This window comes from Mobula birostris, chromosome 19 (genome assembly GCF_030028105.1).
Source record: "Mobula birostris isolate sMobBir1 chromosome 19, sMobBir1.hap1, whole genome shotgun sequence".
NCBI lineage: Eukaryota > Metazoa > Chordata > Chondrichthyes > Myliobatiformes > Myliobatidae > Mobula > Mobula birostris.
Window position 1 is genome coordinate 57,169,989 of NC_092388.1, and position 13,082 is coordinate 57,183,070.

Sequence of the window (13,082 nt, forward strand, 5' to 3'; positions counted from 1 at the left end):
AACGAAAACCAATTTCCCTCGGGATCAATAAAGTATGACTATGACTATTACACCACTCAGTCAAGTTTTCAATCTCCCTCCTGTATGCTGATTCATCACTCCCTTTGATATATCCCACGACAGTGGTGTCATCAGCAAACTTATTTATGGCATTGGAGCTGTACTTAGCCACATGGTCATAGCTGTAAAGCAAATAAAGCAGGGGGTTAAGTGCACATCCCTGTGGTGCTTCTGTGCTGAGGAGATTGTGGAGGAAATTTTTTTGCCAAAATGAACAGATTGTGGAACTTCAAGTGAGGAAATCGAAGATCCAATTGCACAAGGGGGTTTTGAGGCCTGGGTCTTGGAGTTTACTGATTAGTTTTGAGAGGATGATGGCATTAAATGCTGAGCTGTAATCGATAAAGCGCATCCTGATGTATGCATCTTTACTGTCCTGATGTTCTAGGGTTGTGTGAAGAGCCAATGAGATGGCATCTGCTGTAGACCTGTTGCATTGGTAGGCAAATTGTGGTGGATCTGAATCGCCGTTCTGATATGCTTCAACACCAGCTGCATAAAACACTTCATCATTGTGGATGTAAATGTCACTGGGAGATAGTAATTTAGACAGGTTACCACACTCTTCTTGGGCACTGGTTTGATTGACGCCTACTTGGAGTAGATGGGTACCACATCCTGCTGGAGTGAGAGGTGAGGGTCTATGATCCTGTATTAAATTTGATCCGAGCAGTTGCATCTGAATGTTTCTTTCTGGATTTTCCTTCAGAATCCTATCAGTGTGTAAGATCCTCCTGGGTGAACTGTGTTGGTTTATCCAAGTGTTTCTTATTATTCTATCCCCTAATCCTGCTGCATTGCCTCCAAAACAGATATGACCTCTTTAATGGCATGAAACTGAGCAATATGAAATCACCTAAATGTGACCCATTATCACTCTTACAAAGTATTAGCAAAGTCAGTACAGCTTGCCATGGATACAAACTTAGTAAATAAAATTGAAATCAGCATGCCAAGCTGATAAAACGTATTGAAAATCAAAACTACTGCAGACACTGGAAATCTGAAGTAACTACAGAAAATATTGCAAACACTCAGCGTGCTGAAAAGGGAACCAGAGTTATTATTTCAGGTCAGAGACCCCTTGCCAGAATTGCCCTGATAACAGTTGGCATGAAATATTAACTCTGATTCTCTTTCAGGAGATGCAGGGGAATTGCCATCTGTTTCATAAATTTTATTCCATGTTCGTTAACATTTACTTTTCTGGAATACTGTTGAGTGCTTCTGAAGATCCATGTAAATCTTATTTCTTTCATACATATTGTTATGGATTTAAATTCAGCTACAATCATGAGACATGATTTGCCATTTGGAAATTTATACTGGAGCAAATGGGGGAGGGTTGATGATTTTGCTGCTGCTTGTGCATTGGGGGGAGGCTCCGGCTTGCTAACATTTTCTGCCATTCATTATTGAGTGTTTTTTTTTCCCTGTTTCGTGGATGCCTGCAAAGAGTAAGAATTTCAGGCTGTATACTGTATACACACTCCGAACCACTGAAACATTGACCTCTCTGATTGGCTCATTTTTGCCTATTTTTTGACTCAAGTCACCTTGACTTGGAAACTCGATTGCATGGCTCAATGTTTATGTAATCAAATTTTCACTGAATGCACTCTGAACCTTGTAGTTTGCTTTCCGTTCTTCATTATGTCTGTTGTATTAATGATTGGAGATGCCTTGATATGGGAAATGTCATCTAACGTGAAGGAGCAAAGAGGAGGGGCAGTGTATTAGAGGCTGATACCAGGGATGGACTTTCTGCTGCCAAGGTTACCAATTTTTGAAATTCTTTCCTTAAATTTGACTTAAACTTTTCGACTTACTTTCAAAATAGCACTTCCTTGGGGTCCGAGAGAATTCTTATACCCTTCTCCAGTGGAAACACTGCAAAATTCACCTGAATTTTTTAATAGTGTGTCTCCTGGAAGTGTGGTGAAAGCTTTAGCCAGTCATTAGTACTATGCTCAACTGTACCAAGACATGCCACTCCTTGTAGATTTTACAGACTACTGAAGTCTACTGACATCAGCCTCTTGAGTTAAATGGAAATTATTGGGAACATGAAACAACTTTATATGTTGTCTCCACATCTTGATAACAGGCACATAAAAAGTCAACAAAGACTCTTAACTTTTCGTATCTACCAAAACTATGTGTTTCAAAATATCCTGCCTTTGTCAAATTTCATATTGTTCCAAATGTTTATTAATATTTGAATCAAGAAGTTGCCTTGCTTTTCAATAGTGATGACATTTCAGAATTATTTCATTGTCTAAAAACTTTGGAGCAATAATTTGAGGCTGCAGAGGCTGCTACAGAGAAGTTTGCCTTCTGTTAACAGTTTTACATTGATAATTCACACAATTTCTCCTTTTCTATGATCCTAATTTTCTAAAACTTGTTACATGTTCTCGTAACTAAGCTATATAATATTTCAAAGGTTTCAAAGGTACATTTAATGTCAGAGAAATGTATGAAAATATACATCCTGAAATTTTTTTTCTTTGCAACCATCCATGAAAACAGAGAAGTGCCCCAAAGAATGAATGACAGTAAATTGTTAGAAACCCCAAAGCCTCCCCCCAGCTCCCCTTCCCAGCAGCAGCAAAGCAACAATCCCCCCTCCCTCACCAGCAAAAAAGCATCAGCACCCCTACTGAGCATGCAAGCATGCAGCAAAGCATCAATAAAGACACAAACGTGTAGTACCCCAAAGACTACTCATTCACCCGGTAATTCGACATACCACAGGCTCTCTCTCTCCCTAATAAGAGAAAAAGAGGTGTCCCCATTTCACAGTGAAAGGGGAGAAGTAACAAACAACCCTCTAATTTACGATGTTAAAGTCTGTTGCGTTGCTTTTTCCAAGCTCTGTGCCTGAAGAATTCGGGTCTCACGGCACACAGCCAGCAGCCAGCTTGCTGCTTTTGATCTTCCGTCTCCCACGACACACCGATTTCCTGCAATCCGCCTGCCTCCAGAGCCATGAAATCCTGGAACTCCAAAGGCGAGCTAATCTTCTAGGCTGCGTCCTTGGTATCTCGAATAACAGCCATTTGTGAGACCCCAAGAGCGGGTCCCATTCCCTCAAAGAACCAAAGTCAGCGTGTAACTCCAGGTCAGGGTCTTCAAAAGAACCCTGAAAGAGAAAAAAGATGGAAATAGAGCTGTTTCCAAAGATGCAAGCAAAAGAGTTGCCGTTAGGCGCCATTAGCTCCTTAGCTCCACCCACACCGATATTCTAGGTATCAGAATAAAGAGCTTCTTTCATTACTTGCCTAATGACTAAAACACTGAATATTCCACACCTGCCAATGAAATTGATTAATCTTGAACTGCATCAGCATAGTTAAAAATACACTCCCACTACAACTCCTCAGATTATGGGAGTGTTGTTGTGCTGATTTTTAATTAATTTTGGCAATGTCACTTACCTGAACAAATACAGGGGAAAATTTAAAAGGTTGATATATATTGGATAGAAGTATATACATTGCAAACATCCAGTTGTGATTCATCTATTTGCTGAATAATAACAACTTTGTTCCTCTGAACATGTTTAAAGTTTTGTACAACAAACATTATGAAACTTTTTTTCTCTCCCTGCAGATAGCCTGACAATTTATTCATTTGGGACTTCCATCATCAAAAGCAGCCTACTTTCTCTCTGGAATATAGTAGAAGCAGTCCAAGGATTGTCCAATTGCAGCCTGTCTATTGGATGGTTACAAGATTTTACATGGCATTCCAATAGAAATTACAAACATCTGGAATAAACATTTGCTACTGAGTTTTGGAAGGTCACTATGAATTGCCAGACTACAGAGGTTTCTACAGAAAAACAGCTGTTTCCTTCTGAAGAGTTGGAATGCAAAATATGTTATAATCCTTACAATCTGAAGAATAGGCGACCCAAGTTGTTAGAATGCTTTCATAGGGTGTGTGCCAAATGCCTATACAAGATTGTAGACTTTGGAGACTGCTCACTAGGCATAATTAGTTGTCCTTTCTGCAGATATGAGACAAGTGTGTTAGAAGATGTCAGCGGACTTCCAGATGACAGCAATTTCATTGCTGCCCTTACGTGCAATGAGAGGAGTAGAAAGCTTGCTCTGGACAACCCATCTGAGCTATTGCTCTCCCCAAAAAGGTTGGCATCCTTTCCAAGCCCATCGCATGGTTCCTCAAATTGCCTGGTGATTACCATCATGGAAGTTCAAAGGGATTCCCCTCAGTCTCAGAGTTCAGCACCGGCCATGGAATTCTACAACACCAGCTTTGACTCAATGGGCTCAATGTCTCAGCAATGGGCAGTTTGGAATTGTACTCCCCTACTCTGCCAGACGATAGGCAGAATCCTCGTCTGGCTACTGGGGCTACTGTATTTCAGCTCATTGCCTCTTGGCGTTTACCTGCTAGTGATTCAGAAAGTTACACTGGGTATCATCTTTGTCAGTCTGGTTCCCTCCAGTCTTGTTATACTTATGGTCTATGGTTTTTGTCAGTGCTTATGCCATGAATTTTTGGATTGCATATCTTCATGAGAGCAAAATCTAAAACTAAGTATCAGCTTTACCGTAACCAATAATGTTGATCGGAATTTAGGCATTGTGTGTCGTTTAGGTCTGGGCTGTGAAATGTGTAAATTTTCCTCTTGCGTAACTGAAGAGACCTTCCCACCAGTCGAAATTTTTTATGTATAATGATAGTCCTTTTCCTTGAGGTGTGATATAATCTCACTGCACATTATTTTTTTCAAAAGAAAGTACAATCAGAGCTTGAAGAACAAGTACGGTACATTATTCTAATCATCATGTTCAAAGATGGAAAGAGAACTTTACCTAGATACTTAATACACCTTTAAATCTAAGCAGTTCATGGGCATCTGATAGCAGGGGACCTAAAACAATCTTTAAATATCCTTCAGTTAAAATTTCTGAAGCATAGATTTATGTAGTCTTTAACACATTCTGACAAGTGGGTTATGAATTTTCTGGGACTTTTCGGGACTTTGCAAAAGAGCAAACTGAACTCAATCTGATAAAGCAATAATCTAACATCTTAACAGAAGAGAAAAATGCACTTTTGTGAAAGTGGTCGTGAAGAGTGTAGCATAGTTCAGGATAGAGGGAAATTAAGGTGATGTTTACAGATGCTTTGAAAGTAGAAATAATGACTGACGATTGTTGCAATATTTTCAAGTATGGGTATGCTTGGAAAGGCAACAGTACAATTTGTCATTTATTAACTTGAGGACAGATTTTTCAGCACGACCATAAGAAGTTAATATTGAACTTAGAAAATCATCCTCTGATGCAAATTTGAAGGACATGTCTGTGAGAATACCAGCCTGATTATATAAAATAATAACGAAAAGGATCGAAAAAAACAGAATGTTGTGGAGTGGAAGGTAGGACATGAGCCAATTTATTAGAAAGGTTTCAATTAGGGTAATTATTTTTAACATTGGTTTCAACTTCTGGCTTATAAGACCATAAGTTATAGGAAGAATTAGGCCATTTGGCCCTTGAGTTTGCTCTGCCATTCAATTATGGCTAATCCTCTTCTCCCTCCTCCCCTCCTCAGCCCTACGTCCCAGCCTCCCCATAACCTTTGATGCTATGTCCGATCAAGAACCTATCAAGTCTGCCTTAAATACACCCAACAACCCAGCCTCCACAGCTGCCTGTGGTAATAAATTCCACAAATTCACCACCCTCTGGATAAAGAAAATGTTTCCGCATCTCTGTTTTAAGTGGACGCCCCTCTATCCTGAGGCTGTGCCCTCTTGTCTTAGTCTTCCCCACCATGGGAAACATCCTTTCTACATCCACTCTGTCTAGGCCTTTCAACATTCAAAAGGTTTCCATGAGATCACCCTTCATCCTTCTAAATTCCAGTGAGTACAGACCCAGAGCCATTAAATGTTCCTCATATGATTTACTCATTAACTTCCCAAATAAATCGAAATAAGTTAGATGCCACAATTGGAGATCACTTAAACCTTGTCTGAAACTTAGTGAAGAAAAGCAAAATGCATCTGTGATATTCAAGCCATTCACAGCAAAATTAATATGAGGCAAACACCTTGCAAAAACTGGGATGACAGGCACTGTATGAGATAGGACATGTTAATGAGATCGAACAGATGGAAAAGTTGGGAGATTGGAGAGGTATATTTGGGAGAAATTTGGAGCAAAGGACTTTGCAGGAGATGGAGCTGCAATCATAGAACATTGAGAAAGGACTATGTGAAAATTTGGAGAGACTGAGGACATGAACATGCTGGGTAGATGACCAGACCACAAAGAAAAAGGTTTGCCTTAGTTTGCTTCCATTTTGCCGTAGGAGTCTTTCATTTTGCCTCATCATCTGATACTCAGATCACATATCACATGCACAAGTGAGAATGATGCCAATTGGATAGTTAGCGACAGTAACCTTTGTGCAGTGTTGGTATCAGACCTGTCAGACTGGGTCCAATGATTTGGCCAGTTGCATCTGCGGAGGAGCCAGATTGCTTAGCTGCAAGAAGCTCCAATGTATATTGTAAATGGGATCACCAGTGGATTGCAGGATTACTGCAGTCAGAATGTGGTTATTTTGAGAAAAATGTGACAATGCACTGGTGGGAAGAGATAAGAAATATCTAATTCACTCAAAGTATCAAAGGTGGAGCTGAGTTTGAATCTTTCTCTCTTTTCAGCTGCTTTATTTGTTTAGCACTAATGGGGACATTGGTGGGAAAGAAGGCCCTGCAAAGCAGGACAAGCTTTGTAAAAGGAGGAGGCAGGAAAGAGATGTAATGATCAGGAGGGCCTTTGCAATAGGAATCAGAATCAAAATCAGGTTCAATATCACCAGCATCTGTCATGAGAGTTGTTGTCTTTGCAATACATATATAATAGTTAATTTTAGTAAGTAGTGCAAAAATAAAATTAATAGAAGTAGTGAGGTAGTGTTCATGGGTCCAATGTCCATTCCAGAAATTGGATAGTAGAGGGGAAGAAGCTGTTCCTGATGCACTGAGTGTGTGCCTTCAGGCTTCTATATTTCCTTCCTGATGGCAGCAATGAGAAGAAGGCATGTCCTGGGTGATGGGGGTACTTAATGATGGATGACACCATTTGAAGCATCGCTCATTGAAGATGTCCTGGATAATATGGTAGCTAGTGTCCATGATGGAGCTGACTAAGTTTACAACTCTTATTTTGATCCTGTGCAGTAGCCAAACCCTCGCACCGTGCCCCCCCCCATACAAGACATTGTTGCAGCCAGATAGAAGGCTCTCCAATGGTACATCCGCAGAAATTTGCAAGAAACTGGAGTACCCAGAGAAACCCACATGCCCACAGGAAGAATGTATAAACTTTCTTACACGGGTCTTTGGAACTGAATTCTGAACTCCAACACCCCAGGATGTAATTGCGTTGAGCTGAACACTATGCTACACTGCCTGTAACCACTCAAGAAATAAAGCTTCTTAATTACTGTAAAAACACATCCAATAACCTACCACCTACTTCACAATCTGCCTCAGCCACTATCTCAGGCTCCCTCTCATCTTGCTTCTGCACAGAAGCTTCAGCTGTGTACTCATTACTGACAGACAGTGAAGGGTGCAGCAGATGACAGTGAGGCATGACATCTTTCTGGAGTGTGTCAAAAGATGTCTCCTAACTTTTTTAGGCATCTGAATTGTATATTTGGAACCACAAAAGGATTCTGCACTGAATTCCATGGCCCTTTTCATGCAGTTACAATTGTGCACTCAAAAACTGCAAGGTGCCTGAACTTTAGTGAGAAACCAAAGGCAGGTGGCAAAGATGGAGATGGTCCTTGTTAGCAAAGCCTGTGCTTCCATTTACCGCAGTGGGTGAAATACTGTCAGCATAGCACACTGCATTGTAAGGAATACAATAGACATGCTTCTGAACGCAGAGTGAGGCAACAAGGGTGCTTTGGCAGATGAGCTTCAGAGAATTACAGTCAATGCAGTTTACACGTAAAGCCCAGAACATCACAAAAATGCAACCCACCACTTTCTAACATTTTGGCAAGCCCAGAGGCTGGGTCAACTCTACTCCTACCTAAGAAGGGGAAATCCTGTTTCCTTCTGAGTAGAACATACAGGTATCTGACCTCCAAGGGGTACTGCAGACTGGGAGATTTGAGTTTTAGGTCAACCAGGTTGTCTGGAATGAACCAGAGTCTGAAGTAGAGTAGGTGCAGTTGAGGGGCTAGGTCCAGTTTCTTAAGGAAGCTTTAGCTTATGGATCCATTGCTTCTCATTCAGGTGGAGGTAAGGTAAGGCTGGTGGTAGATTATTGAAAATATCCCATAGTGCCAGAGCCTTTCTACCCCTCCTCCCTGAAGGGAGACCTCTCACCCTGCTCCTGGGAGTTACAGTGGGACTGCGACTGCTCCTCTCAAGCTCCAGAGTATAAAGGAAATCTTCACTTGCAGACCTTTGTCGCAGAGGCTTTCGCCCCATTCTGCTCTGGCAGATTTCTGCAACAAACTAACATATTATTGATGATTCTGAAACAAAACACAGATGGAGGGCTTGTTCCAGCTTTTCAGGCCGCTTTCCTACGTGCAACCTGCAGTGTATATTCAATACATTGATAAAAGTTCAGTTTCCCAGTGGAAATGTCACCTGGTAGATGTTTCTGTGCACTCCTTGGATTCTGTGTACCCTATCTGCTTCAAACAGTGTGATGCAAATGGTTAAGCATCACGACAAGGTCATGGTCATGCTCCGCAATTGGTTTTACGATCCAGTTCAAACAGACAGCTCATTAAAAAAACACACGTACTGCATGATGAAATTTCTAAGCCAGATTTCAAGACTGGGAATACACAGTTTGCAAAGTTGCACTTGCATTCTGTTTAAAGGACAACATGAGATTTTTGACAAGTTGAGATGTATATTGTGACAGCTGGAATGTTAAAACAATGCAGATGTCCTCACCAGGTTACAGATGCCACACTTATGTGTAGCCTGTACATATTGGTGCGTGTTTGGAAGACCAGTGGGATGGATTTGCTGGCTGCTGCCTCTTTTGCAATGGAATTAAGGCACAGTAGTACGAGTCAGATGAGCACTTGTAGCTGGATCTACATGTAGAACCGACAATGTACACTTTCTGCTGTGCGGGAGCTCAGTTTGCAGCAATATCGTTTCATCTGGCTGAGAAATCTGAATGGTTGAATTGAACGCCCTGGTTTAACTACACAACACCCTTGTTTGGTCTATGTTTCTATTTAAATATATTGTCAGCCGTCCGCACATTCAATTTGCAAACTATTTGGGTTATGAACAGTTCTCAGGACAGAACACTGTCATAACCTGGGATGAAATGTTATCCGATAAGTAGTTTGACTGAATTTGGGGCTGGAGTTTATAGGGATAAGAAATAGGAAGTTGTAGCAGCAGTATATCTTTCAGCTCTTCATGCATGCTTCATCATTCAAGCAGGTCCTGGCTGATCTCTTACCCCTGTGCCACTTATTTTCCCAGATCCCCTTATAATCTAAACTCTATTTATCACTGCCTCAAATATATTCTGTAATTATCTTCTACATCTCTCTTAGAAAGACAACTGCAAAGATTTACCATCGTCTGGAAGAAGAAACTTTTTTGTCACTTCTGCTTTCAATGTTTGACTCCTTATTTTGATACTTTAACTCCTGTTTCTTGTTATCCCAGACAGAGGAATTGTTAGCTGCCTATCTACCCTGTCAGGACCTGTGAAATTCGTTTTTGGAACAGTGCAAATGCTTTGCAGAATTAGAGTAGCATAGAAATTAAAGAGTGTACAAGAGAGAACCAGGATGAGTTAAAAATTCTAAAAATCCTGGAAGGTGTAGGTTATGCCAAATTGGAGAAGCACAAAAATCTCAAATCACTTGAGATTTTCCTGATTTTCCCAGAAAACTTCAGTGGAAATACAATACATGCACTAACCTTCAGAAGCTTAAACAGAATCAAAATATTAAAGGTTCCTTATCATCTTGCATTGTAATTCAAGCTCCAGTTTCTAACAGCATCCAAGGGTTTAATTATTCAGGACCTTCATGGGTGTCTTGAAAGAGGTGAAATCTGAATGCGTCAATAACAAAGTAAATGCCAGGTCAGTTTGCACTGAGACATACCTTGAGGAACATGAGAAACAGACTGATAAGACCATAAGATAGAGGAGTAGAATTAGGCCTTTTGGCCCATCGAGTCTGCTCTGGCATTTCATCATGACCGATCCATTTTCCCTCAGAGCCCCAATATCCCCATATCCCTTCATACCCTGACTAATCAAGAATTTATCAACTTCTGCCTTAAATACAGCCTATGACTTGGCCTCCACAGCCGCCTGTGGCAACGAATTCCACAAATTCCCTGGTTAAAGAAATTCCTCATCATCTCCGTTCTGAAAGGACGTCCCTCTGAGGCTGTGCCCTCTGGTCTTAGACTTGGATGGGGAGAGGATGCTTCCTGTGGTGGGAAAGCATCCTCTCCCCATCCACTCTTTCGAGGCCTTTCAACATTTGATAGGGTCTGACTGTCCTGGTCACCTGAAAATGATTGCTCAGTTATATTGTCATTTGGGAAACATTTGCCTCAGGAGCTGTTTGGGGAACCATTCTTCTTGCCTTCTCAAGGTGAAAACCTGTGAACCTGGCAGACAGTTTCATAGGATTGCCTGTGAATAATACCAGGGGCTTTCCATCTAACAGTTTAGGCTCTGACACCTCATTGGAGGAAGTTTCTGAAGAAGTATTTGCACCTGAAGAGACACCAGGAACAAATAAATTACAGCCAGATACAAAGGGTGAAACTGCACACTGGGCTGGTGGGTGCAGGGCTCAAACGATGGCCGCAATGTGGCAAATTATACGTGCAGGTTGTTAAAATTGCATACTGAGATGCTTGGGTCTGCCCGAATGTTAGTGCGTGATGTTAAAGAGCATGGAATCCAGCTCCAGACTTGTATGTGGCTTTGTCAGAGTCCGAATGCCACCCTTCAGGTGATTGCTGGTTCCACACGTGGATCCAGCCGTGCGTGTTCCATCTGGCTTGTGCTACGGTGCCTTAATTCCATTGCAGAGCAGACAATGCTGGCATCACACAGCAGGTTAGGTTGTATCTGTGGTAAGAGAAAGAGTTAAGGATTCAGGTATCAAAAAAAAACTTTGTTAGAGAGTGAAAAATAAATTAGTTCTAAGTTGCAGGGAGAATTGGGGTAGAGTTGATAAAACAAAGGAAGTTTCTGTGACAGGATGAGGCTAGGTTTGCTCTGGAGCTAAGTTGTAGAGATCCTCTGATCAATAGGTTATTCAGAGTTGTTACAGTATGATAGGCAAATTCTAAAATCAACATAGGCTAAGAGGAGCTGTCCTCCAGACACACTGTAATGTTTGTGGAGACACTCCAGTGTCCACATTCTAAATTGCAAACTTAGACTATTGGTTCTGTGGCTCAGGCTGCCAGTGTTTGAAAGGGATCTATGGTTCTCCTGCCCTTCCAGCAATTTACTAGTATTGCAGATGCTCTGTCCCTCTTGCAAGATGACAGTGTTCATGCTCTTGCCTCCACTGCTCCAACAGTATCTGTCAGCCAGAAGGCCACGGAGAGGTGATCGAGTCTGGACAAGGTCATCCGTGCCCACAGATTTTCAGTCAATACACGCAGCCACCTGTTAGCTCCTGCAAGGGGCAGACATCTTCCAGCCACTAGGGAGCACTACAGGCAGAAGTTATGTACAGCAAACAAAGGCTGAGTCAATGACTTTGGTCTTGAGAGGATGTGTACACATCCTATTGATTTGGCCTTTCATAATTTGTACAAAACTTCATACAGAGAGGATCAATACTAGAGCACAGTAGTCCTGTAGGGATTCCAGTTTCTTTATTTGTTCTCAAGTACAGATGGTTGACATTTCTGGGAGAGTTTGTCATCTTTTAACTGCAGATGAGGAGCTGCCTTCTGGACATGTTACTACACATGTTGTGAGTGACCACAGATAGTGGTGAGATTTGTGTTGCTTCAAAATAATGAGCGTGCAAGCCTTTAGTAAAGGAAAGTGTGCAAAATAATGAGTGTGCAAACCTTCAAAATGAGATTGGGGTGAGACTCGTGTCCGTTCAGCAGCTACTGAGCATCTAAACAGCAGCTGCCCTTATTTCCATGTAGCGCAGATAATGGGGAATAATCTCTGAAAAGTGTTAGTATCTTCTTGGTAATTAGTGCAGAGGAAAGTTGTGAATTTGATGTGCTTCAGTGCAAATTCAGGGCTGTCCATGGGCTGGCAATGCCTACAGGCTTCTTGATGCAGAATGAGTTATTTCTTAGTTGAGAACTATCTTCAGTATCCATGGAACTGAAGAAAATTTCCTTTGCAACCTTTGTGTAGAGAATAAGCCACTCTGTGAAATAGGAGTCCCTTGTTGCAGTATACTCAATCTCAGACATGCTCTCACACAATCATTAAGAACCTAGTCTTGTTCAGCTGCTGGCCAATGGTGAACGCCAGGATAATGTGTCTGCGAGATAGATATTAAACTGCATCATATTGTCCAAGGAGAAATTGTGAAAAATCCTGCTAGTCTGGATCAAGGATTCAAATCACACTTATCATCAAAATATGTATGCAGTAATCAACCCTGAGATTCATCTTCCCACAGAGAGCCATGCTAGTTTGATGTTAATTTGCTACTTAGTGAAAACTCTTCCTGCATTTAGGGATGGTCTGTTCCTCTGTCTAAGTCTTGTGTAGTGGAGTTGCTCTCAGGGATATTGGGCATAAGATGACCACACAACTCAAGGGTCTGTTTTCCTTTTCCTTTGGTGCTTTGAGGAGACCATATCTGCACTATTGCATACGGTTTTGGCAGTCTCATCTTAGAAATTTATGTTTGTCTTGGAAATGAAAAAGTTAAGGTTCACAAGGTTAGTTCTTTGACTGAGCGATCTGTCCTCAAACGAAAGCTTGAGTAGGTTGGGGTATATGTCCTTTGGG

General features: G+C 41.4%; 1 protein-coding gene across 1 annotated transcript; it reads left to right on the top strand.

Moving 5' to 3' along the window:
• Positions 1-3,872: 3,872 nt before the first annotated feature.
• On the top strand, positions 3,873-8,694 carry LOC140212396 (E3 ubiquitin-protein ligase RNF182-like). The gene is made up of 2 exons (XM_072283143.1): positions 3,873-4,581; positions 8,474-8,694. Exons 1-2 carry the CDS (start codon positions 3,873-3,875, stop codon positions 8,692-8,694), a joined length of 930 nt encoding a protein of 309 aa, XP_072139244.1.
• Positions 8,695-13,082: the final 4,388 nt, after the last annotated feature.